The 27,991-nt window shown below is 42.4% G+C and overlaps 1 protein-coding gene across 4 annotated transcripts; it reads right to left on the bottom strand.

The window, feature by feature from the left end:
* Positions 1 to 29: 29 nt before the first annotated feature.
* On the bottom strand, positions 30 to 27,623 carry brd4 (bromodomain containing 4). 4 transcript variants are annotated; one of them, XM_079365826.1, is made up of 19 exons: positions 27,519 to 27,623; positions 11,240 to 11,621; positions 9,950 to 10,087; positions 9,727 to 9,862; positions 9,295 to 9,635; positions 8,750 to 9,133; positions 8,531 to 8,659; positions 8,011 to 8,241; positions 7,663 to 7,910; positions 7,023 to 7,354; positions 6,815 to 6,910; positions 6,343 to 6,732; positions 4,803 to 5,642; positions 4,598 to 4,704; positions 4,339 to 4,492; positions 4,093 to 4,217; positions 3,802 to 4,007; positions 2,719 to 3,037; positions 30 to 2,574 (listed from the first exon to the last, which is right to left on the bottom strand). In XM_079365826.1, the coding sequence occupies exons 2-19, from the start codon at positions 11,465 to 11,467 to the stop codon at positions 2,506 to 2,508; spliced, it is 4,473 nt and encodes a 1,490-aa protein (XP_079221952.1). In that variant the 5' UTR covers positions 11,468 to 11,621; positions 27,519 to 27,623; the 3' UTR covers positions 30 to 2,505. The 4 variants fall into 4 exon arrangements, with proteins under 4 accessions (XP_079221952.1, XP_079221953.1, XP_079221954.1 ...); XM_079365827.1 differs by having other exon boundaries at positions 4,339 to 4,489; XM_079365828.1 differs by having other exon boundaries at positions 7,663 to 7,892.
* Positions 27,624 to 27,991: the final 368 nt, after the last annotated feature.

Here is a 27,991-nt window from a genome sequence, read left to right as displayed (position 1 = left end):
GTTTCACATAGAACACGACAAATACTGAATTTATTTTATTTTTTTATTTTCTATAAAACAGATGAGTTTATTCAATGATCATAACAGACTGAACCAGAGACCTCGATAGACCACTCACATACCAAACAATGATCGAGGAAAATGTTTCAACAAAACCCCCAAAACAGAACAAATTGAACACAAAATAAAATACCTGAATAAAGCAAACTCTGGGCTGAGCTGCGGGTCAGCACATTCTCTGTGGATCTCATGGCACATTATGTCCAACAGTTATTGTGAAAGGGGGAAAAAGGGCTAAAGAGGAATGAAGTAGTTTATTTACCCTTCCAAAACCAGTCTAATATTAAAACTTCTATACTCATATATATGGTGGACTTCATAGAAATTAAAAAGGTGACTTAAGCACAGAAACAAGTTCTCCTGAAGTACTGTTTATCTGTTTATTCTCTTCATCAATAGAATGCTTATCTACATCGGGGAACATGCCTCCCTGAACCACACACTTAAAAAAAACTGAAACAAACACACGCAGTCACACAGTCTTCCAAATGTACAAAGTCACACTCACTGACCAGACTTAAACGCTAGTGTGGCAACGCTGAAACATATCTACCTAAAACCTGCTGATTGAACAAACAGAGAAAGAAGTTGTCAGGGGATTACACTCATAGAAGTCCAGCTAAAACTAAATTTAAAACCCGAATATTGTCAACGGGTAGAATATAAAATGCTGTTCTTTTCCTTTTTTTTTTTTTTGAATTGTTTTTTCTTTTTACACAAACTCTTCCAAAAATCTCGCTCCCCGTTCAAATATTACACCAACCATCCAGACTCACCCCTTTCTTTACTCCCTTCAAGTGTAATATAAGCCAACGAGAATTGCAATACAATACAGGCACTGGAGAAAAAACACCAAGAGAGACGAGTGAAAAGGACGAGATGCATTCAGATTTCAACCCATCCCCGGTCCAAACAATGTCTCTAAAAACAGAATTATAACTCACATCCACTATTATCGAACAAGAACAAAGATAAAAATCAAACGTGTTTAGTCAACATTTTCCGCTTCATAACTTTTGTAATTGTTTGTCTTTTTATTTCATACTGTTGACAGCGTGCACTCAGTGAATTAGATGACGATTTGATGGGGTAAAGGAAACAGGAGCTCCGTTCAGCACGTGTTCAGAATCTGATTCGAGTCAAAACATAAAGGTTTGTAGTCTTGTATCATGTTGCCCCTTGTATCCCCATCCTGCCTTTGACACTTGGCATGTTGACATTTGATCAAAACCCTCAAGTTAACCAGAGTGCAGTAAGGGGGGGGGGGGGGGACACCAAGGGGGAAGCCCTCCTACTCAAAACAGAACTGATCCAGTGCCGACTGTGGTGAACACGCCGATGATATGAACATTTTCAAACATTATGTCTCAGAAGTTTAATACAATAAATGGTGCAACACTTTGAGTGAAGTTCTATTTAAACTAGAGCCCACAAACAGCTGGACCTTTCCCTTCTTCGGCTAACAAATTCCTGCGGTAGCTTTAAATTAAAAACACAAAGAAGGATGAAAACTTTGATTCTGTTTTGGATAAATACTCGATTAAACTATGATAATGCATATATTCAGGGTTGGTTTTTGTCGATAGCTACCTATCTTGTTTTAGGAAAAGTACTTTAGCGTAAAAGAGAATGGGTTGTTTGGCATAGACGTAGGTGGCGGAGTGTGTTGGTGTGAAGATTCAAAGACCGACAGAGGAAAAGAGAAAGATCCTAAATAAACAGTTATTGTAGTATAAGAAAATACTTCTTTACAGTAGATACTTGATGAAAAAAAGTTTCTGCACTGCTCCTTCTCCAGGCTGTAAATGTTATTGGTTTGTCCATGTGTGCAGGCCACAGAACATAATGGTCTGTTTAAGAAACAAGTGTAAGGCAAATTGTACCTTCTCTACTGAGAAATATACACGATTTACAGTATGGAAGCTGACCCCCCCCCACCCCACCCCGACCATGTCATGTGTTCATGTACAACCATAAAAACAAAACAGAACATAAAAAGACCAGTCTTCTTCACATCCTCAGACATCTGGCAGTTTTAAAACACCTCTGCGCAGTCTGTCAGTACATTATCAGAGCATTTTTAGAGATATTGGGATGTCTTGTAAAATATTGTTGTGCCCACAAACACTAGAAGAAGCAAGTGTAAGAAAGGCAACTGTGCCAACAGGGGTCCTCTCTCTCCTGTTACAAGATATCAGGCAGGCGATGCCAAATTCCCAAGAAATGACATCCAAAACATTGAGATGATCCCCCGCGTGTCGTCAGTCCACTGGGGCAAAGCAACGTGTGACATTTTGTACTCGGGGCCCGTCGCGTCCACATACAGTCAGTGTGTCTCTCTGTGGTTCATGATCACCCAATCTCTATTCAGAGGAAGTTTACATAATCCAAGATTTTTTTTGTTTTTTGTTTTTTTTTGCAGTTACGTTTCAGTAGCTCGTCTCCTCAAAACAGGTTCTCCTCAAAGATAGCCATTAAGTCACTTTGGAAATTCATGTCAATAGTTGCTGTCATCTGGAGAGAGAAGGAAGAAGAAAAAAAAAAAAGATGTTTCAATCATTATGTTCAAACAGAAAATGTGATTTCATTTTGCAGGTGTGTTTCAATCACAGATTGGACTCTATGACCGTTTAATATTCTTAAAGATGATCATCTCACCGCTTCTCGCCTTCTCCTCTCCTGCTCTCTGCGGCGTGCTAGTTCTCTCTGTTGGTCTAGTGGGTTCTGAGCAGCGGGCTGAGGTGGTGTGGGAGGTTGAGGAGGTGGCTGAATGGGGGTCGGCTGGGGCTGCTCCTGCTGTGTCTGCTGCTGCTGCTGTTGTTGTTGTTGTTGTTGCTGCTGCTGCTGTTGTTGTTGTTGTTGTTGTTGTTGTTGTTGTTGTTGTTGTGAAGGAGCTTGGATGTGCTGCTCCTGGCGCCTGCGTGGCTCCTCGTGCACCCTTCTGCTCGGCTCTATGACTTCATCGTCATCTCTACCTCTGGAGAACAAAAAAAAAAAAACAGCAGTCAGCACAGGAGAAGCCAAACTGCTAGTAATGTTGATGTTTGCCGTCTGAAATATCCCCTGCTGTAGTCTCCAGTTATTTCACAGTGACTGCTGCGCTCAACAATACAGCCACTAGAGGGCATCCTCTTATCACCCAGGGGTTCTCAGGTCTGATTTTATTAGGATTAATTTTTGTCTTTTACTCATAATGGGGGCGACTGTGGCTTAGTGGTGGAGCGGGTTGTCTTTCAGCTGGAATGTTGGCGGTTCGACCTCGACTGCTGCAGTCTTCATGTTGAACTGTCTTTGACACTAAACCCCCCGATCGCTCCTGACGGCACAGCCTGTCGCACCACAAATCTTATGGACGGGATAAGTTCACAGTGACTGTAACTTTAACCAAGCAGCCTCTGCCATCAGTGGGTGAAAGTGTAAAAGACCAGCACTATGGAAGTACTGAGGCAGTGCTTTAAGCCAACAGAGCTGCTGCTGATGGTAAACACACAAGCTCAGACTCAATCTGGAATCACATGAATGCTGCTTTAAATAAAAATAATTTGTATTATGACAGATGAACCGTTCATTCTGGTAGATGTATTGTCATTTATGTCTTTGCCTCATAACTAATTTTGTTCAGCAAATACGCAACAAATCAAATAAAGGCTCATCTCCTCTAAACAATTGAATTACTCACAGGATAAACGCTGCAGTCCCCCCCCCCCGCCCCCCCCCCCCCGTTCTTCGAGACGATCTTACCGTAGTTTATCCTGCTCTCTGCGTAGTCTGTCTTTCTCCGCCTGCTCGGCTTGGGCCTTAAGAGCTTTCTCCCTCTCCTCTTTCTCCCGGGCAGCACGACGGAACTGCTCGAAGCTGTCACTCGATGACTTCACTGCCGATGAAGGCGTAGATGTGGACTTTTGTGCCAGACTTGCCCATGAGCCCATATTCTTCAGCTTTACGTCCTGAAAAAAAAATGATTTGTCGTTATGTTCAGGCCCATTTTGCACCCAAAAGGAGACACTTTAACAAAGTGACCATTACACCTACTTGAACTTTTTTGGAGGAAACGGGGGCCTTGGATTCTTGCTTGAACTTGTCTTGCAGTGAGGAGGGTGGCCCACTGGGCTCAGAGGACCGGATGACAGGTCGCGAGCTGTCCATGGACTTCACATCTTCTCAAAACAAGGACAAACACAAAAAAGCATAGTCTCAATATCATGTGCGGCTTCTCAATATGCTCTTCACCCGGAGGAGGAGGAAGACAGCAGAAGAAGAAGAAATCTTGTTACTTACTTTGTTGGCCATGGCTCGGTTGAGACGGCTTGCTCTCAGGATGTTTGTGATGTTCCGGTCTCATTGCAGGGTTAAACGGCTCCCCTCTCATCACTGGTGATAGAGGACGTTTGTCCTCTTTTAATCCGCCTTGACTTCCAGGGGCCCTCTGCTGCTGCATTACAAGACGATTTTAAACGACAGCCATGTCATTTAAGCGCTGAGCTCGTTTTGTGTTTTTCTTACATGCACCTGCGTTCCACTCGTGTGTATTTCTCACCTTTTTGGACTGCATGTTGAGAGGGGGCGAATGGTGAGAGACGGGAGGGTACTGAGGGAGCTGTGGGGAATGCATCATTAGCGGGGAAGGGTTGTCCCTCACGTTACCTGTCAAGACAAAAGAGGCGAGTAAGACTTAGGCTTATTTTGCAACAGCAGTTTTTACAAACACTTTTTTTTTTTCTCTCTCGTCTTCTCAGACTCACCTGGGTTATAAGGGTCTGCCTTGGTCATGCGAGGGGAGGGCTGCTCTGGCTGCTGTTGGATGATCTGCTGTGCTTTGTTGGTGGGCATGGACACCTTGTGTTGTGATCCCTGGGACTGACCAGCTAGTCCAGGACCCTGCTGGTAGTTAAGCTGCTGTGGCTGCTGCTGCTGAACGTGCTGCTGCATGTGGCGGGCCTGGTGCAGAGGCATCTGTTGGGATGGCGCCTGATGTGATGGGGCTGGTTGAGCCTGGGACTGAACGGGAAGCTGGGGAAGAGGCAGTGCGGGTTGGGAGGAGAGTTGCGACTGTGCCTGAACAGACTGCAGAAGAGAAGCCTGCCCCGGCTGCGGCTGTATTTGTTGCTGCTGACGAGCCTGCGCCTGTAGCGACTGCATGGACTGCTGGGGCTGGCGGGCTTGCTGGAACTGCTGCAGGTATAATTGTACTTGGTTCATAGGTGTTGTAGACCCTGGCTCTTCGTCATCCTCAAGCAGCATCTGGGGAGGCTGAGAAGACAGCAAGCCCTGGGGTGTGAGTGTTGGAGGGGACATGGGCCGCTGGTGAAGGGGTTGAGGAGGGTGGAGGATCTGAGAGGGGAGCTGATGCTGTGGAGGTTGAGGCTGGGGCGGGAGAGGGAGCGGGAGAGGGAGCGGGAGCTGCTGCTGCTGCTGCTGTTGTTGTTGTGGCTGCTGCTGCTGCTGCTGTTGCGGCGGCTGCTGCTGCTGCAGGGTTGGCTGCTGTTGGAGAGTTGTTGGTTGCTGCTGAGGGGGTTTGGGGTGAAGTGGGGCGGCCTTGTGACTGGGTCGAGAAGGCTGCTGAGGCATGGTACTGTGCAAGGCTAGGGATGAAAGAAGAAACAAAGACAACAAATGAATAAAACATTTTAATTGAAGAATTACCTTCCCACCTGAGATTTAGCTGTGTGTTTGTGATCCTCGACACTTATTCAGGGGGAAAAAAAAAAAAAAAAGTCAAACAACAGTCAAATGTGTATGTTCGAGCTAAAGGTTATTTTTAGTTGTCCTGTATTTTGCCATAGTATAAGGGTTTGGTGTATTGAAGGTTATTCTCTGTAAAGAACAGAAACTCTGATATGTAAAAAGTGCCTATGAGTGTGATTTAAACGTTCATAGATGATGTAGGTTACTGAAAGTTAGAAATAGAAAAACGTTTAAATGGGGACTTTAGTGATTAAATTATGTGCACTGCAGGCCTCGAGGTGGTCCTGGGTTCAAGTCTGATCCTCCCTCCCCACTCTCTGCACCCCATGGTAAATGTGGATATCTACTGTTATAACTCTACAAGAAATAAACGGCTTAAAAAAAAAATCTGAGAGTAGCCATCACATGAGGTTAAAAGTATCATGTAATCTTTGTTTGGATTTTTATCCCGATATGGGCAGATTTTGAAAAAAATCAAATGGGGACTGGTTGACTTTGTAGGAGTCAATGAAACTTATTCTTCTTCAGGTACACCTGGAGAAACAACGTAGCCATGAGTACTTGATCAAGCGTTCAGCGTCCTGCATTAAGAATCACCTGGAGAAGGTAGGATGGGATGCTGGTTGAGGAAGGGGTGGGTCTCAGGAGACACTGGCCCAGCAGAGTGAGTGTTGAGATGCGGTGGTGCAGGTGAGGAGGAGTTTCCTGTGTGGTGGGATAGATGCATGAGAGGCTGTCCGAAAGGCGGCAGCGACTCAAAGCTGGTCTCCAGTAACTGTGACGACTCCAGGGCAGCCACAGGCGGTACAATAAAGCCTGCGGGAGATGGTTGATGCTGTTGCTGCAGGTGTTTTAACTGATTGTTGGACTGAAGTCCTGCAGCTTGGGAATGAAGCCCCATCTGAGCAGGGCCACTCTGAACGTGAGAATGCGTCTTCTTCCCATCCTTTACAGACTGACTCTTTTTCTTCTGCTGCTTTATTATTCCTGGGGGAAAAAAAAGAATGAAGATAAGTCATTCTGTTTCTGAACAGTGGTATTAAAGCAGACAAAATCAGCGGCAAGTTACCTGGCCCCTCTGCTTCACTATCTGAGCTGGAGCCACTGCTCTCCGAAGACGATCCAACCTTTTTGGATGTAGCCATGGACTCCAAAGGCTTCTCTACTGCAAAAAAAACCAAACACTTTAGGTTCATGCATTTCCAGAACAAAGTATCAGATACTGTAGCTTGTTAGACTAGATAATTACATAGAAGAGTGTTCAAAATGTGGCTTACCTGCAGCCTTTTTCTTCTTGCGAAGACAGGTAGAGACGTATCTCTCAAGTTCGCGTAGAGTGGAAGGCTTCAGAGTCTCGAAGTCGATCTCGATCTCATCTGGGTTGGAATTTTTTAGCGAAGGCTCTCTGGACTGGATGATATGCACTACACGGCCGAGCTTGTCACCAGGAAGCTTGTTGATGTCCAGGCTAAGCTGCCTCTTCTCCTCGTACGTCATAGGCTTGCACTTTTCCCCCGAGACGGACGAGCCAGCTCCCACCAGGTCGTCTTCTAGGCTGGGAATGGGCTGTACGTTGGAGGGATGGTTGCTTTTCGTCCCTTCCTTTTTACTGCAAGAAAAAAAAAACACGCATCGTCAATCCTGTTCTTCATGAGTTACAAAGAAAAATGTGACAAGTGAACGTGAACACAAACAAAGCCCTAAGTGTTACATTAAAACCAAAAATCAACATTTAGAGGACGCTATGTTATACAATAATAAAGTGTATGCACACGTCTATTCTGATAATCTACAATTTGGAATTACCCCCAAAACATAAAACTACTTTAGAAAGGGTAAAAATAATAATTTGTGCAAATTCGAGCTGCTCCGAACTGCACGACATGGAGACAGTACAAGCACAAGAGAAACTCCTACCTGGGTTTCTTCTTGGGTACAACCTCTTTGATGTTATTGTTATTGGTCTTCATCTTCTTGGACAGCTGTGAGACAGGTGTAGCCTCCTGGATCTCGTCTAAAAGGCCAGACATGCTCCCTTTCTTCTTATACTTGTCTTTCTTCTTCTCCTTTTTTTCCTTCTCTTTTCGCTTTGGTTTGCTGGCTTGTGGTTGGGACAGGGCAGCCAGCTGCTCGTGGACAGCCTTCAACTGTGTCAAGAGAAGAGACTGGTTCTCAACATTGAATTAAATGGTCGGACCACAAGTTTGCCTCCCCCCCCCCCCGGACACACACACACACCATCACCTTACATAACTTCTCACTGACCTGTTCCTGAAGCTCAGCCAGCCTCTGAGCCCGTTCCTCTTCAGAGTCATCTGTTGAAGATTCCGATTCGGAGGACGAGTCACTGGAGCTGTCTGAAGAGGAGGCGACGTGGGCGAGAGGAGGCTGGGGCTTAATAGGGGCAGGATGGTGAAGACTAGGGGCTGGGTTAGAAACCAGAGGCTTCATCTCAGGTTCGTCTGGCATCTTGGCAAAGCGCATCTCAAAGACATCCTAAAATTAGAAAAAGAAAAAAAGCCGTCAAGACATTACGGCGACAAAACATACAAACAGAAATTTCAAGACTGGACAAGTGAAAAAACATCAGGAAGAAATCATAATTACTACTTTCACAAACAATAACATCAAAACAAATGATGTGGTGAAGGATAGCCTAGCAGTTGTGTTGCTCCCCAAATGTACAGAGGCTGTAAGACCTAGACGTTTTAGCACCCTTGAACATTTCCTGCATATCATCCCACGCTCTCTCCTTTTTAATAAGGCTTAAACATGCAACATTTACCTGCAGCTTCCGTGCCATAGCGACCACCTCGTGGTCTGGTGGATTATACTTGTAGCAGTTAGAAAACATTAATCGTACATCAGTAGCAAACTCCTGGGGTTCCCGGTATTGCCTGTTCTCCAACTTAGCCTGTGGAACAAAACAAGATGAAAGACTTGCAATGGCACAAACCTCTCTCTCCTGTGTGTTGTGATGCTGTCGACAATCTATTCAACGCACCTTGATGGAGCTGAGGTCCATTGGATGTTTAATGATTTCATGGTAATCGTGCAGTCCCAGTGCATCCACGTCAACGGGGGTGTAGAAAGGCCAGGCGTAAGCAGCATGCTTCTTGGACAGCATGTCCCTGACCAGACTTGCGCAGTAACCCAGCTGGTCCTGTGGTTTTGGGCTATGACCTCCGCTCGGTGCCCCGAGTCCGATCCCTGTGCCTATCTGATGCTGGGAGTCGGGAGCTTCCTTCTTTAGAAGTTTCGTAGGTCGGGTACTTTCTCGCCTGGGTAGCGTCTTCCCAGATTTCGACTCCGCCGGTGAAGACTCGCTCAGTTGGTCGTTCGCCGTGGGCGTTGTAGTGTCTGCTTTCCTTTTCTGGCTCTTTCTTTGCTAGATGAGTTGAATGTGAAGAAAGCGGAACATTTAGCAACAGTGCAAGCAAAGTCGTGATGAGAAGGAGATTCTGTAACTCAAACAACTTTTTTTAAATTCTTGCAAGCATCAAAAAAAATAAAAAGTGCCTGTGGACTAGCCCACGCCTGTTTACTCACTTTGGTCATAGTTATCGGGTTCTGCAGCATGGGGGCAGGGCTCTGGAGGGATGCTGGGGGAAGGGCGGTCTGAGCAGGGGGAGGCACAGAAGTCATGATGGGAACTTGGGGAGCACAGTCTGATTGGCCCAGGGAGTAAGGAGCTCCAAGCTGCGGCGCATGGCTTGACAACATTGGGGGCACGAGGGTCGGCATGGCCTGCATCAAAGGCTGGGGAGGTAGTGAAGGCGGACCCTGCACAGGAGCTCTGATTTGGGGCGCTGCAGAGAGGTTTGACAGGCCGCGTGTTTGAGGAGTCGTGGACAACGCATCAATGATGGCCCCTGGTTTTAAGCTCAGACCTAGAGGAGAAAACAAAACGCAAGGATGAACATCCCAAACACGCGTCTTGAATCGAATGTGTGCAACAGACGCCAAAGGGATACCACATACCTGGATCCCTTCTCCCCCTGCCGCGACCCTTCCCTGTCATGACAACAATCTCCGTTTCTTCCTGAGGCATTTCTGTGATCTTTTGAAGGAAAGCCTTCTCCAGAGCCTCAGCCATTAAAACAATGTCGTCTCCAGGCTGTGGAGGGGAACAAACGCGATTAAATAAAGCAGACAAATATCAGAATCCGTATGTAAGAACAGTTCCAGCACATGACTATATTACCTTGTTGTATATGTAGCAGTTTGAAAACATCTGGTTGAAGTCTTGAATACATTCTTGGGCATTCCTGTAGTAACTGTTCTCAAGCCTTTTCTTGATTGTTCCCATATCCATAGGATTTTTGATAATGGTGTAGTAGTCCTGAAAAGGTTGGAATACAAGTTATTATTGATGCTATCTGTAAACATATCTGTATGTTTTTAGTTTTTTTTTTGCACCAACTTCATATCAGCTCCTAACCTTACCAACAAAAAATCCTCAATATGAATTAAAAGGTTTCATGTTTTTTTTTGTTTTTTTTAAATTTAATTTTCAAGATGTAGCTGAATCTTTTGCCAAACTTTTTCCAGCCAGCGCATTGAAAACATTTCCTGAAACTCAACCGATGTGACCTGTGATGCGTCGGGTGCGAGACCGTGAGTACTTGTTTTTGATGGGGTTTTTTTTTACTCACAAACATCGTCGTTAAGAGGCTTAAATAGTTCCACTCGGTTAGCGAAGACGTGTGACCAAAGCTTTCTGGGATTGAAATGATTATAGCCAGTAAGAAAATAATTCACGGTTCAAAGAGAGGTGTAACTTCTCCAGAAACAGCTCCAGCTTTAAATCAACATAAACACACACGTGTAAAACAATTACTTTAAAGCAGCGACAGTAACTCTCAAAGAGCTCGACACATTACTCAAAAAGGCGAAAGTGTATTAACCAATCAAATTGTTTTTAAGACGATGATAACTTGCTGGCTGTAAGCTTGTATATCATAGAAATAGTACTTGGATGCTTTACTACATGATGAAGAAAACCAGCCTTGCATCACATTATTTTCTAGCCCTGTGTCTTGCGTGGATTTGATGACACCAGAGCGGGGAGAGGATTAACCTGCTGATGGAGACCGGACATGCTTCCATTAAGTTTTGTGGAAGGAGAGGACTTCTGCGTAGTTGAAGCCGGTTTGTCGAGCGCGTGTGCGAGCCGCCATCACGGAGCTACGAGAGTTAAGAAGATGCATAAGCACAGCCTGTAACTGCAGACTCACGGACAACTCGCTCCACAGAGTTATGAGTTAACTGAATTTGAAGACATCAGTCCTACGGTTAGCAGGACTGATGAGCGACACACCCGCAGGAAATATAGCAGGCTAACGTGAGCTCCATGTCCGACGCACGCTAAAAAAACATTTAGATGATATGTATGGTTGAAAGGGACCAGGGGACCATGTTGGTGAGATTTAATGTGTTAATGACAGTTTTAAGATATGAAGCATCTTCACATACAAACAAAGTCAGTACTCACAGGCAAGTTAAGTTTTATTGCATCCACGGGTGCATGAAAGGGCCAGGCAAACTGGTGCTTCCAGAGGGCTTTCACCACCATCTTGAGCAGGTATTGGAGCTGATTGGTCTGGCGCTTGGGCCTACTGGGATTAATATACTCTGGGGGTGGGGGGTTGCCCATCGACTGGGCCTGCCCCTGGCTGCTGCTGCTGCCCGACATCTGCGCTGCATCCACGCCGTCCCCCATTCTGACAGGGTTGGACGTGGGCTCGGGCCCCGGAGCGGGAGCTGGAGCAGGGGCAGGGGTTGTGGTGTTGGCAGGACACCAGTTCAGTCTTGGCCCCGGCACAGACTCCACTGACAGAGCACCGCTGATCCCATTGCACTCCTCGCTGGACTCTCTGGAAGGAAAAATAGCAGATTGTCATTAACATGCTCAGGAACCCACTCTTCAGCCAGATCTCCCTGCAGCGTATCCATGTTCAACGTGCTATCAAGTGTAAGAGCTAGATTAAATGTCAGTGAACTTTGCTCGAAATCCATAGCTCCTAATGGAGGGAGCTCGCGACAAAAATTGTTACTGCTTAAAAAAATGCTTTCATATTCTAAAAAACTTTGATTTATTGTGACATGGATTGAACCAGAGGTGGGCAACACATTAAGTTCAAAGTTTAGCGTGATGTCTTTAAGAAATTACATTTGTCCTGTAACATCGGCAAATAAAAAAATAAAAAAATAAAAAAACCTACCAGCACTTCTCTAAACGACCATAGTCTGAGACCCTTTGCTTCTTGTCTTTTTAATAATGTTAGGTTTCTGCAGACATCACAACGTGGACTTGATAGCATCTGCTTCAAAATGTTTCAAACACCAAGTTAATAAAAGTGATTATCTTCAAGTTCTTCCTTTTTGCAGTGCGTTCGACCCAACTGTCTGCTGTAAATGTTTGCCTTGAGTCAGAGGCAGCGAAAGCAGCAACACGACTAATTTATTCAAGGATCCAAACAAAGACCCGCTGCAGGGCAGACACGTGTGGCGCTGCAATGTGCAACAGCCAAAAGCCTGTTCTCGTCAGCAGGACTCCAGCAGAAAGCTTCTCCATCACATAGATATGTTAGAAGTGATCATTTTCTCCTCATATACTAAATATAGACTTGTTTTTTATTAGAAGAAAAAATAGGATTCAAATCTCAAATTGGACAGTGTGTAAGCTGCCTGGTCCAACTTTGATTGATTAAAACAAAAAAGCTGATCGAACAATTGTTGTGTCTTCCGATTGCACAACACACAAATATTGTGTAAGTGCAGAAATGACAATGTGACATGAACAAACACTCCGAGCAGCAAAAAGTCCAGGGTTGAAGGTTTCAACCTCTCTTGCAGTTTTCATTCTTTACACGGGCAGATGTGCTCACTTTCAAACACAGCATAATGCAACACTGTGAACGTCGCTCGAAAGTTTCACTATCACAATGTTAAAACTTCTTTTAGTGTTTGACATTCAAAATAACTCAAATTATAGTGATAAAGAAAACTTGCCAAATAAATACAGTCCTTATAACGCCTGTAACCACCAGACGCAAGAAGACAACCTTTTCTTATCCAATAGAGACTTAAGCTCCCTTTCTGCACTTCATACCAGTACGCCTGTGAACCAGTCTGTGTCTGTATACCAGTTATATTATATAATTTCTTTATGGACAAACTTAGAAGTGTTAAAGAAAAGTTTTTGATGCTTGTGATAAATGAAGCCATTTTCAAAAGAAGGATCTCTGTCAGAAGAAAACAAGACTTAAAGTTGTTAAAAATCAAGATAAACATGGCTGATTGTGTCCTTGTTGAATAAAACTGAAGAGACTTGACCGAAATATCAATAATCCTTTTGTTTTCACTTCAAAAATATGCACTGTTTGAATGATGTCTTGCTCATCTTACTGCTTTTTTCTCAATTGAACAAATAATGTGAGTGGAGTCTTGATATGCATAAAGCGCACAACATGAAGTTGTACATATCCAAAATGTCTGCATTTGATTTAGAAGAAGGGTTACACCAGATAACTATCAGTCCGTCTAGTCACATCTAGAATGACCTGCTCTCTGTCACACACGGACACTATACACGCACACTGCTCTTCACTCGTTTTGGGACTTTTCATTCCAACATAAATCTCTTTAAGGTTTAGCCTGCAGAGCAAGGCATGGGTAATTGGGGTTAATGGCACTCCACCTTTAAGTGTTGCTGTTCAAAGCAGTTTCAACACTTCAGACTTCTTAAGTGGTCGATTAACACCGAGCATATTTGACTAAGCATTCCCTTGACATGCGTGTCATGCCTCGCGGCCCTCTGAGGTTTCCTGACACATAAAACAATGAGTCTGGCAACACTCTGGCCCCTGGCTCCCCTGCAAACACTTATTGTCTTGCTGCTGACAAAGATCGCATCATCCGACAGCTGAGGGACTTTGTGTTTCCCCCATTCACTGCAGACAAACTAAATAACGTCCTCACACAGGCAGCCGGATTCAAGATGCTAACAAAGCCGGTTATGACGACTACAAGGTCAAATAAAAATAATCAGGAAAACAAAACCAAAAAATGTTTGTGGAACAACAAATATTGTGGATAAAAGCACTTATCATGTTTAAAAAAAAAATCATGCAAGAGTCTCGCATGATGAAATCCAACCCCACAAAGGAGCCTTAAAGATAAAACAAGTAAATAGATCTGTGACAAGTCACATTATTGATGAGTCACTGTGAGAAGAAGCAAGCTGTTTGCATAGCACATGATCACTGTATTGGCCTCCCTCAGGCACTAAATAGCAGAGGGGAATGTGACTAACTTGACCAATATGTTGGAAGACCACATGTGAAATGAAAAATACTAGCCAACACAAAATGGCACTTCATTTGTTGGAAGCAAAAACACATCACAAATAGGACCAACACAAACAAGTTCAGAATTTGTCTGGGTTCAATGCACATCATGTATATAGCATTAGCGCTCTGCATCAAAACATTATAAGCACAAGGGGTGACAAGTACCCACTGGAGTGTTTGAGAAATATGCAGCATCCACTTTGACAGACAGTAGACATCAGAGGAAACAGATAATCAGGAAAGGCAAGCACAGAATAAAAGTATGATAGCAGACAACGTTGTGTTTCAAAACAAGAATATTTCTACGTTCTGCTATTCTCCAAAACAGACTTCACCAAAAGAAGTTATCTCCCTGTAAACGGAAAGAAACCATGAAGCTTCAAATGTTACACGCTGTCTTTAACACTTTTCTTATGCTGTCTGTCAAAGTTGTGACGCCTTTAAGGCAAGGGGCAATCAATATTAGCCTAAAATATCTCAACGGTACTGAAACAATACCATGGCTACAAACCTAAAACAAAGAGAGAGTTATGAAATTATTGAGAAGATAACAGGTAAGAGGACAGGTAATCACAAGGGCTGGGTACTTCCCACAACACATGACCATGTATTGTCTTAATGTTAGGTTGTAATTGTTGTCAAATTCAGTTTGATAGCCTATAACAACACACACCAGTGACAGTTCCTGTAAGCCTGGTACCTGGTGAATAAAAAAGCTCAAACTCAGGAGTATTAGCCTATACTGCAGCGTTACAATACAGTAAACACAAACCACCTCCATATGAACAAAGGTCTCTTCTCTTAATGTATCTTCCTTCAACACAACACCCAAAACAGTATGTATATGTAAGTACATAAAATAAGTGAACAATATAGTATATACTATAAATATATACCGTAAATTCCGTACTATTGAGCGCACCTGGATATAAGCCGCACCGGCTAAAAATAAGTAAATAAATGTATTTGTACATATATAAGCCGCACTTGATTATAAGCCGCAGGTGTCCACGCTATAACAAGAGCTATTTACACAGACGTAGGCTACCGGTAACATCCGCAAATACTGTAGCGTCCGTACGGACGTTAAAGGACGACGAGAGCGTTCAAATAATAACTTAATAACCCGATCACTGTCGGCCGTGACCACGCCGTTTACAGCGGAGAACAAAACCATAACTTGCCGTAACAATCCAACTCTCTCCCCCAGCGTTCTCTCATACAGCCACTCAACACGTTCTCGCTGGTGCATTCACTGACTCTCCACATAATCGGAATTATGAACACATTATCAACTACTGACTTTACAACATGAACCGTTACAATACGAAGCCTAGCCGACGGTGTCTGTAACACGGCTGATGAAAAAGATGACCGTAATATATTTCACAAGAAAAAGTCCATCCATTCACTGCCTCAGAATGACTTCATTACTCACTTCCTCAGTCTCTGTTGTCGCTGTCAGTGTCATCTTAACGTGCAGCAGCTCTGTTAGCTTCTTTGACAGCCAGGTCGATCGCCTTTAACTTGAAAGCTGCATCATATGTATTTCTCCGTGTGTTTTCCATCATGAGGGTGCGTGCATGAAGCGCAAAATGACTGATATTAAGATCCGACGTGACGAAGTCAAATGTTTTTGCGGCAGAAGCTCATTGTCCCCCATAAAAAATCCATGCATTAGCCGCACCGGAGTAGAAGCCGCAGTGCTCGAAGTGTGAGAAAAAAGTAGCGGCTTATAGTCCGGAATTTACGGTAGTATATATTTACATAGTAATATATAGTATATATTTATAGACTGTATTTGTTTAATAATATTTTAATAATGGCTTTTTTTCCAAAGTTTCCAGAATGTTTAAGTGTTGAGCACATGCAAGACAAGAAGGTCTTCTATGGACCAGGCTAACACCAGCTCTCTGCTCCAAGCTCATTCACTAACCTGAAACATTATCTCGACTCATCAGCTAATGAGCCAGATACCCTACATGCTCACAGAGGCGAGACGCAACTCATATAGTCATGACACTGACTTCTTTCCAGGTCTGATACTGATCCCTATTTCCTTTTTAAGCGGAATGAATGACAGCAAAAATAATCATTTTTGTAACATGTTACGATAACAGGAATATCATTTTCTATTTAAATCATTTTAAGTCAATTCAACTTTTACATATTAAAAAAAAAAGTCAAAACTGAGCACCGAGTCAGGAAGTCATGTAACCTGGAGCAAACATTCAACTCTCCTCATTCACACCAGAACACGTCACCTTTTTCTTTTCTTCCTCCTCTCTGTGAATGATTTGCTAATTTAGAAAATCAGCAGTAGTTTTACGATACATGGCTTATCAAAACAAAAACAATTAGCGACCTTAGCAAACTGTATCAAAGAGACGAGAAAAAAAAAAAAAAAAAAAAACACGATACAGCATAGTATTGCGATAGCTTGTGTGGCGATATGATAGTCCCATGGCTGCCAAGTTTGAATATTTTTATTATATCAATAGAAAATATGCTTTTATTCTAAGTTGCTGAAAGGATTTCACAATTTCTTTTGAACCAGCTGTATGTTAAAATATAAAATATAGTAAGATCGTGGGGTGCATGCAGCCTTTTAAAAGGTTTAACTTTTATCACAGAGTTGGTCAGTCACTGGGCTCAACTCTCATTGGATCGACATAAATTGACTGAGAATGTTTTGTTATTTGAAAAAAAAAAAATTTGATTTAGTTTAATTTTGTGGACATATATGAATTAAAAAACCTATGCTGTATGGCAATTTACAAGATATTTGATAATATTGTATCTAAGGGGCCTCTGGTGGTCCTATCCTTAACAACAACGACAAATAGCTGCACCACAACGTCATACTTTTAGTTGACATTTAATAGGAGAGGTAAAAACTATAAAGAGTAAATGTACAGGATGTATTAAGATTGTCCGTCGGTAACAATAAAATGAAGGTGGGCCAAGTGGGCAGAAACTTTGCATTTATTGATCACAAATCAACTTTCCACAAAAGTAAAAAAAAACAAAAAACTGTTTTGTGAAAAATGATTCCCACCATCATAACTCCACATAAGGCACATTGATTATCGAAAAATCAATAACAAAATTAGTTGTTGATTATCAGTTGGTTAAGCCATCCTGCATGTTTTTATGCTATGTGTGGATGTCATGTTTTCTGGAGCCAAGTTGCTGAGTGGAGTGAGACATCTCGCATCCTTACTATCTCTGCTAGTTAAGTATGCAAAACAGCGACCAGCAAGCGACAGGAAAAAACAAAACAGAGGTTAATTTTAGCAGCAGATGTAACACCATCGAATTCTACATCATATATAGACTCAGAGCATTTCCCCCTCGACGTTGCGAATGAAAACGTAAACCTGAAGGGCCGAAGTTGTGATTAACTTCATGGCTAACCTCTGTGACTTTAATGCAGCGGCAGCAGGTAGATTCTAGAGCTGCAGCTATCGAATATTTTAGTAATCGAGTATTCTATCGAATATCCTGTCGATTAATCGAGTAATCGAATAAATCATACTTTTGCTTAATTAAGTTTTAACTCGTCTTGGGTCGTCCCTACAAACCTGCTTCTTTGCAGTTACCGTGGTAACGCCTGCTTGTTACAGCCAACCACCTCTGCTCTACAGCTGCCGACACTCACCATATTACTGACAGGGTCCCAAATAAACTTTTTGATTCACTGGTCAAGGCGGCAGGTAAATTAAAAATACAGGCCAAACATGTTTTAATGGCTGAAATAACAAATAGTGTTTTGTGTAGCCTACACATCTGTTACAGTATTTAATTGAGAAAGCATTATGTTCTGTTGAATCAATCACAGAATCAATCATTATGTCAGATCAGGAGATTGAGAAACTTTAAATATATATTTGCTAAATTATTGTTCCACAAACAAGTTATCTCTTGATTTAGCTTTGAAGACATTAGAGATTTAATATAATCAGCCTGTTCATTATTAAAAGTGTATCTCTGTCTGCTCCTGCAGCGCGTGCATTCAGCACGCTCACAGACTACAGAGACCATAGACATACAGTATGTCTATGACAGAGACTGTGAGAGGACGTTGCTATCGTTATGTTAGCTGCAAACACGGAGAGAGTGAACGGAGAAAAGCCGACCGTTTGACCGGATCACGTGTTCCCGACTGGGTCGTATGGATCACGGATCAACTGTGTGCTGACTAAAAGTTAAAAGGGGCGCGCCGCGCTCGCGTGTTGAAGTGTCTGTGTCAGAGAGAGGAGCAGGTAGCTGCAGCTACATTAAACGTGTTTTATACTCATACCAAAGTTTTGATGACGCAAAAAAAACAAAAAACTTAACGAAGCCTCGAGGCAGCGAAAATTCCTCAATGAATTTTTGTAATCGAATTATTCGAGTTATTCGAGGAATTGTTTCAGCTCTAGTAGATTCAACACGAGGGAGCCAGATAAAAGTAGGCGTAACTTGTCGGGACACACAGCTGAAACTTCAGGCTACATTAACATATTTCTAACAGCGACCGATCATTATTTCTTAGCTGCTGCTGTCATGACACACCGGAAGTCTGCTAGCATTAAAGGAAAGAGCAACCCTGGACGTCTCTTATAATCATCTCTGACATTCATCTTCACAATCCAAAGTTTCAGCCAAGAACAGATTTTTCTCTTCCCTACATTGTCAGTCCCTTCCACGTCATCTTTTTTCTCTCTAACACCAAAGAATGGTTACAGTCAGATATCTAATAACGTAGTTTGAGTGTGAAAGAGTTATGTTAAAATTAAATACTGATAAACGCTATCCAATTAGTCGATTTATCGTTTCAGTAACTGACTATGTAGAATATCAACATAGTCATTACTTGTAGGCCCATTGCACACCCCAATAAGTATGGACCACTGTCAGTGACCTGCTGTCCATATGTGGAAGGAGTTAAAGCATATCAGACTACATTAGCAGATGGCCTCAACAGAAGTCAAAAGGTCTACTTCGTTTGGCTGCATGTCGTTTGCCACTCACGGCTCTTGAATAACAGCTGACCTTTGACCTGGATAACATCAACCCCGAATGATGTGGAAGGTTTTCCAGGGGCCGAGTAGTTTTGGTTTCTGGGCGGAGGACGCACATTTTACAGGGAGTAAATGCAGCATCACGGTTACTCCTACGTCAAAGTGCTTGGAAGAACAGAATACTCACATGTCCGCAGCGTCCCCTATTAATGCAAACTATTAATCATTCATGTGTCGGGTGCGAGTAGATTTCGGCCTGCAGATTTCACTTGGGGGCATTCAGCTGAGTAAGAACGAGGGTTCATGCCTTGCCTAAAAGCAAAGGCATAAATAATAAATGTATCCAGTGACAAGACCATGATCACCACTCCTCTCCGATACACACTGGCCTTTTTACACTTTTGATACAACCACCTCCAACCTTCCTCAAGGGAGCTGCTCCCTGGAACGATGACACTGACGTAAAGTATTTAATGTTTCTGTTTAATTTTAAGGTTTCTACCCTTGTCTTATGAGGAACATGGGTATTAAAACTGGAAGTTTTATTCCATTCTTATAATTAGGTGGAGATATTCAAGATAGTTACAATATTGTGTTATGACCATTAGAATCAAGTGAGATCCAGGAATTATTATGCACGTTGTGTGATCAGAACTTTTTCATTATTTCATTTGACATAAATGCAGGGAGAGGTTTTTGTTAGACTGCTGTCAGGCTTATTTACATTTTCCTCAACAAAGATGTCAAGAGTCATAAGGAGATTGTTGTTTAGATATGTGGATCATTAGCTTGAAGAAAAGTCAATCTTGATCCTGAATTTAACATCATGCTTCGGTATATATGTATGTATGTATATGTGTGTGTGTATATATATATATATATATATATACATATATATACATATATACAGACACACACACACACACACACACACGTACATACATACATATATGTATTGTATTGATCACGTTGCATGACGTTTCACAACTAGTCAGTAGGTCAGGGGTGAGGCCATTAGCATTGCAGCTTAGCCGTTTACAGTAGCCCTATTCAGACCACCAGTTCAAGCTGGGATATCAACACCCCTGTGACTTTTTGCCTTCAACCTCGCATGAGCAGGGAAAACATTTTTCTCCACTTTACTTAACCCAACACACTCTGCAAAATATATTGAATATACTACTTCAACTGAAATAGTACAAAACAAACAGAATGCAACTAAATGAATCTTCCTTGAAGTAATTAACGTGTAGAAAAATGATATTTTCGAACACTGACAATCACGTGTCATGGGTGATTGGTATGTGGCTGCCTTGTTGAGTACCTCTGCAACATTTCAAGAAAAATAAGTGTCCGCGGTTTCTATGGAAACAGTAGACTTCATGGCCGGTATTTTTTTGCGAGATGGTTTTTTTTTTTAAGCTTACACATTAAACAGAAGCATTGCAATGTGTGCAACTCCAATGTTTTAAAGAGGAAAACAAAAACAAAAAGAAAAGTACCAGTTAAAAGTACCAGAGCAGCCACGGCACAAAATCTGGTGAGCATTTCTTACTCTTGGGCTGTCGTATTTGTAAATACACACAAAAAAGTGTTTTTAAAAAAAAAATATATATAAATAATGATTCATCCAACATTCATCAAAAGGTTGCAAACTTTTTTAAGTTCCCTTAGCATCGATTACAGGCAGTGAGGAATGAGTCATAAGCATGAGCACACAAACTGAGTCAGAAAGGGTAACCATGAGTCAGGCTCCTTTCAACAGGAAAAGGAAGAACCCTGCCAGCTCTTTCAGGCTGAAATTCCAGCTGGTTAGTACAAGCACGCCAAACCTTACCAGGAATTAGGAGACATTTTTACTACTGCCACACACAACCCCCTGCTTCCTCTGCAGTCCCCCCCCCCCTTCCCCCCACACCCCCTCTCTCATCAGGAGGTAGAGGTATTGCTCCCTGAAATCTGAATAACAATACTTTTCTTAACAAAACTCAGAAGAAATCTAAAGTTGATTTTCATGCCGGGTCAAGTAAAACTAAACCAAAACAAACTATCATATCAAGCTATCATTGAACAGTCACTTTCTCCTCAGCTTTTTTTGACCATGTATTTCAAATGTGATTCTGATACATATGAGAGACCAAAAACCGGGTGTTGAATGTCTGAAAACGTGGTGGAAGTGTATCTCAATGAGAACGTTACCTTTTCACAGAGACTGAATGTGCGATTTTTTCCAGAAGGGCGTCCAGTTTCTGAAAATCCAGCAAATCATTTGACTTGGCATGCATCTTGTAATCCATTTATGAACAGAAAGCAAAAGAAAAAAGAAAAAAGAAAAAGGGCGGAAAAAGATCTATATGAAAGTTTGTTTTCTCTTTCATCCAAAGCACAGGAGGGATATGTTATCCAGGCACCAGTATGTATCCTAAAATCCAACAGAACACAGTAAGTATCCTCAGTGTTGTCCAAGTGCAGTTTGAGAGTGGGCTGTAAGTAAAAAGTCCCAGCCTGAAAACAGTGGGTCAAGGCGGGGAGGAAAGGCTGAGGGAGCAGTCAGCCGGCGGGCTGTGTTAGCTGTGTGAACCGGTCCTCTCTCTACCCCATCCCCCTCTCAGCAGTACAACGGCCCAGTTGCCACAGGCCCTTCGCTCCATTGTATGTCCTCTCCAGGGCCTCCCAAACTTAAATGGACACCGGCGCAAAAAAAAGAAGAAGAGGTGAACGGGAAAGAGAAGAAGGTGAAAGAGGGGAGAGAGAGGCTCAGATAAGCGAAGAGGAACACTTTATTCCTCTAGCTCTCTCTCACCTTCTCTCCTCTCTCCAGCACAGACAGACCAGCATGCAGTTACTCAACAGTAAAAATGGCTCTGCTGCTTCCTCATTCAGGGGAGCTTCAGCCCACACACCCCTCCCTCCCTTTCTCCTACGCGCTTGCTCATTCCACCCCTCCTCTTTTCCCCCATCAATAGCTTGAGGTCCTTCTCTCTCTCTCTCCAGTCGTCTCACTCTCTACACCTTTATCACCCCACCCCCTTCCTGTCTTTTCCTCTGTCCATTTCATCATGCCCCACCCCCACTTCCTCAGAGAAGTCTTGCATGCCTTCCCCCCACCAATTTAAAGCCTCTCTTATCTGAGCTCCAGGCTCCCCTTATAAACCCCCAACATTCATATTAACGCTGGACAAATTCAATACAAACAAGGCTTCCCAATAGATTTACATTTCTAAAAAACTTGTTGAATAGAAAAGGCACGTACTAGCTTGGGTTATACTTTAATATTAGGTGTGTGTATAGCATATTAATTGTGATTTATTTTTTAACTTATTTTAGTTTGTGTAACTTGTGTGAACAAGTTTCATCTGCCTGAGTGTTCACGAGTTGTTCACTAGTTATTCACTTGTCTTCACTTCTCTGACACATGCTCTGTCGTTTCTTGTCTCTGCTCTTTTGACATTGTTCATGAGCAGAATACTGAAGACACTCAAAAATAAGGTGACCCTCACGTTCAAATCTTTCACTCGACATTCACATCACATCAGGTGACCTGCGTAGGAGGAGGCTTATTCATGATGCGCATCACAGCAAACGTCCTAAACGGCGACTCTGTGACAGCATCAGCAGATGAAGCTCTGACATGAGCGCTGCATCTCAATCAGTGCTCCACATATCAAAGGGAGAGCAAAGACTAAATATTCAAAGGGTGAAGCCTGAGTGACGTCACCCAGATGCATCTAGGGGTCTTTGGAGTCCCATCGATAGCAATCCTGGAGACGCTGTCTTAACCTAACGACTAAGATCAAGGACGTAACTGTCCTCTTCCTTTTAGCCTCAGTCATTGTACACATTATGTAACTTTGTCTTTCTACATTGTGCACTGTGGACCTGAGACACTCTCCATGTTCAAAGGTAGAAAAGATATTGCTGATTTTATACAGAATATTAAGGCAAGTTAAAGGCAATTTGACAATCTTAAGTCTATTGTACATATAAACAAACCCACAGGTCCTACAGTTATAAAATTAGACAACATTTCAAGCAATCAGACAGGTAAAATGCCTTCTTGTGAAAATACGTTATTCAGGTTACTGGTGAGTAAAATGCCCAATGTTTCTTTCCTAAAATAAAACAAGCAGCAGCTCCTCTTTGCTACTGCTAGACACAGTGTCCTCACCACGTTACTGTCCATATGCCATATGCACCATTCCCAAAGACAATAACGCAGCTGCCAGAGTGACAAAGCTCCAACCTACAGCAATTCAGAGGAGGCCAAACCAATGGCCATGTCACTCGAAGGATGGTGGTGGTGGGGAGGGGTCTTACCCAGACATAAAGAGGGAGGGAGGGCATGACAGCCAGAGGAATGGGGAATGTGAGGGAGAGGGTTTCATTGGGGGGGGGGTGTCAGAAGAAGAGGCAGAGATTGCAGAGATAAGACTCCGCAAGAAAGTCTGAGAACACCTCCATCAATCATCACAGCTCTGGAGCAGCTAAAATCAACAGAGACCCACAGTTGAAATGCAGGGAGCAGGTAAGTATTAGCCTACCTGACATTGTGTTTTCTATAATAGCTTTAAAATATGTGCGTGTTTATGTTTTGAAAACGGGGGCCAAACTGTATTAGTTTTGCCTAAACTGTATAAATATGGAGAAAACAACATGTTGCAAATCGGCAACTCGATGCAGCGGCAGACTGAAAACAGGACACTTGAGACCCAGAGGCCAGGACCCGGTGTAAATCAAGCTTTAAGCTCACATAGTTAAGCCTCATAGTGCTTCTATGATATGCACTTTACCATCATTTTTGTTTAAAGACTTCCCTCTTACTGCTCACAGACGACTTTCTGTCAGACTGTTTGTTATAACCCTTCGAGTACAGTGTCCCTTAAGATTTATATTTTCTAATTACTTCTTATTTTCTTAACAAGTATATTCAGTTAGATAAACTAAGACAGAGGTGCAAGTAACGCTAAATGGGTTGGGACTATAATAGCCTAAAACAACTCTTGTACTGTGTGGGAGTACTCGAGTGATGTCAACTAGGAGTACTGCTACCCATAATTCTTAGTGCTGAAACACCACCCCACATGGTTCCGGGTTCGGATATGCATATGCAAACATGGCTCTAATAAAAACTACCACTAAATCCCTTAGCAGAGTCTGACTGAAAAGAAGGCAGCCTTTAAGTAGTAGACCATCTCTACAAAAAAGAACACATTACACACTTTTAAATATTGTTTTGCTGATTTTACACAGAAACAAGTGTTGATATTTCGTTGCGAGTAGTTTTTTTTTCTTCCAAAAGCTGCTTCATCTTTTCTACCTTTACTCTCAACCGGTCTGCTGTCATGCAGGCAAAATGCAGATCAATGTTTCGTTTGGCGAGTACACATCAGAGGGATATCTGCCACACGGCAGTTGATGAATGACTGTACAATAACAGTCATGCATAAAAATACCCTGAATTGTAAACGCAGTTGGAGTAGCTGCAGCTACCTCTCTCCTGCTGTCTGCACGTCGGAGGGTCACAGGGGACACACACGCTAACGTACATTGATGCATGTGAACATACACACACAAGAATGTCACCCACTATGCGGCACGTGCAGCTGTTTACTTTTTAGTAAAAAGGAATACAGTCCTTGATCTATATGGACCAAGTCTTTATGGATGGGAACACACGTGATCATCACGTCTGCGTCATGTTATCCCACAGCCTGCTGTAGTCTTCTTAACGTATCCATACAAAGCGTGTTAAACAGCACGGCGTTATCCGAACACTGACGATGTAATGAACGCTAAACACGCTACCCTTTTCAAACACCACAGGAACATATATACACTCTCCTAATAAATCAACAATCTGGTCAAGTGTCCAACTTTGTCAAAGCAAAGTTAACGAAAGCTAAAAAAATAATAATAAAGAAATAAATAGAAAGAAATTTTAGATTAAAGCAAATGTAAGGATGGATTTGTCATTTGACTTTGTAATGTTGCACTGCAGGGTGGCATGGGCACTACAACCTTCTAAAAAATAAAAGGTGAGTTCATCTATTTATTTATTTTTTGTTGTGATTTCTAAATTTCATGTTTCCGATAAAATGATCCATGACTTAATTTAATCCCAGTTTCCGAGATAAGAGGACAAAAGAGCAACTTTGGGGTTGTTAAGAGTTTATTAGTGACACTGTACTCTCTTCCTTCTCAAAGCATGCACTACACATTATGCATGATTGCCTGTTCAAGGTGAACAGTCTCAGTTGGCATCATTTATCAGCACCCCACTTTAAACCTTTGTACTGCTGTTACCATGTCTCACACTATCTGCACACGAGGTGGATGAGACGGCATCACTGGCAGCATGCTGTTCAGAAGAACAGTACTTGGTTGCAAAGGAGCACAGGATGTTTCTTTCTGAATATCCAGGTATAAAGCAACATGTCTGGAGAAAGGCTAAGTAATGTTTAAACAGTGTATGGCAGCTGTTCAGTTGCGTCATTTTAGTTTTATACTTTTTTAAATGTTTACTTCAGTCTATTTTTGATTCTTCTAAATAAAACATTATTATAATTACATTTTTAATATTATATTATTTGTGCTGAAACCAGTTGTTTGTGCTTTGTCATTATCGTGAATGGCTGAAATTAGTAAGACATGTCATGGAGCAAAGTATCGCCTTGTGAAGTTATCACATACAACATTATGCCATAGACCAAGAGAGATGCAAACCTTTCGAAAGTGATCAAAGGACGCACACTCACACTCTCACTACATGCAAATGAGCAGGCAAGATGTTTGCTTGTTCATTTGTTCCTTGACCAAACTCTTCTTTTCATTCAAGGTCATTTACATCTAGGCCAAGGATGTTGTTACCATGGAAACTAAACCAGAGAGAACAAAACTAAAAGAAAAAAAAAAAGTACCGGTATGTAAAGGATTAGGAGCATAGATGAGTAAATACAATGAGCAAAAAACACATCCTTAGTCTTTAAAATGATGGGGAACACAATAATATCCAAAACTATGACAACTCAGCCCACATTTTAGTTAGACAGCTGTGAATACAGATATTATTGTGTGGTATATTAATAATCATTCAGCTCTGGTAACTCATCCAACTATCTGGAAGCACTTATATTTGCCAACATGGTTGATCCTATCCAACATTATGTGTAATGGTGTAATAAATAAGTCTATGAGATCATTATATTTACAGTTTGCCATGCATGCTGTTCACCTTACAACACATCACTTCAGTCAGTGGAAAAAACTGTTCCCAAAACAAATGACAACTAAATCACAGAACTGTCTCATGGCTATCATTCGTTTCCAGCATGTACAGTATGCGTGTAACACTGTCAACAAATTGCTTTAGGATGGTGGCATCTATTCACAGACCAGTTACATTAGACATAGTTTTTCACAGCTTCAGCCTTTGTGCGCCTGTATGCTAAAGACCAAGCAAGCATGTAACTGCAGGTAGAATAGTCCATCTGACATAGATAAATCTGTATGTTGTTTCACATTAGGCGCTGAGGAACTGTGCCACCTGAAAAAAGGCTCCACGCTTATACATTCAGGGTCACTCTTGCAAGTGGAAACAGAGACGTTTGCTAAGTAATGGGCCTGTGTATGAGTAATCTGTCTAAACACACCAGTCGACTGGATGCCTCTGCTTGTGTCTGTTTTACCCGGCTATAAACACACTACACACCTAAAAAACACATGTCTAGGTAAAGGGCAATCACCAGATAATACGATAAACTGCAGAGTAATGGCTATTGGCGAGCGACCATCGTCGAAGAGCCAAGATCCTGACGTTAGGCCACGGGGCATAGATTATTGCTTTGGTTTCGTAATGGACGTCTGTTCTTTGCAGAGCAGATTGAAACCCTACAAAAAGCAAATACATTGCATTTCTAATTTCGTAGCCAGTTTTGTAAATGGACAACGGGATTATGTGATGTATGGTTTTCTACACTGACTGCATTCTGGTCTAATAGCCCATGTCTGAGTGTGCGCCATCATCACGGTGACGGCGTCACCGTCTCCCATAACACAAGACAGTCGACGAGCAAACTAGCATTAGATAACCAATACGGTGTCCGTAGCCGCATTTCTCCGGCTATTAGAAGCGTATTTGTGGCAAACATTCAGTGAGATATATGGGGAATACCAGAGAGACACACAATGTAGGAGCGTTTATTGTGTCTTTTGATAGACAACTGCCAACTAGCTTAAGCTAGCAAGCTCGTTAGCCAGAACAGGCCGCCGTGCAAATGAACAGTCTCTGTGGGCGCCGGTCATCAGCGCTACTCATCAAGAACCACACCGATGTAACCGGTTTTCTTGCTTTTTGTTCATACAGTATACTGGGACAACATCACTGCCAGAATAATACTGAAACAACGGCGTTTACCTGGGTTTATCAGGTTGCCAGGGCGCGCGGGATCTGTCTCCGAGGATCCTGAACACCTCTCGTTGGCGATGACGTCACGCGTAGGTCTATGGTCGAGGACGTAAAGAGCGTGACACGGATCGCAACTTTAGCGGTTACTGATGTCAGGTCAGTCTCTGTGGCTTGATGATCCTTGACAAAGACTTGGAGTAAATCCGATCAGTCATATAGTTTTATACAGTTATACATGTTACATTTTTTAATTTACCACATCATCCATATTCATCCTGCCTTACAAATATCAGTGACGACATGCTTAATTTAAAAGGTACTGCGTGTATTCACATATTGAAAATTACTTGAATGCTGTGCAGAGGGGCCAGTATCCACTGCATATTACTTGGCCTATGAAAAATACTGAAATGCTCATACAGGGAGACAACTGGCAATAACACCTGGACAAAATGAGCAGTTTGCGGCGCCCCCTAGAGGAC

This window comes from Symphodus melops (assembly GCF_947650265.1).
Source record: "Symphodus melops genome assembly, chromosome: 17".
NCBI lineage: Eukaryota > Metazoa > Chordata > Actinopteri > Labriformes > Labridae > Symphodus > Symphodus melops.
Note: the sequence above shows the minus strand (reverse complement) of the source record. Positions and strands in the feature narration are given on the sequence as shown.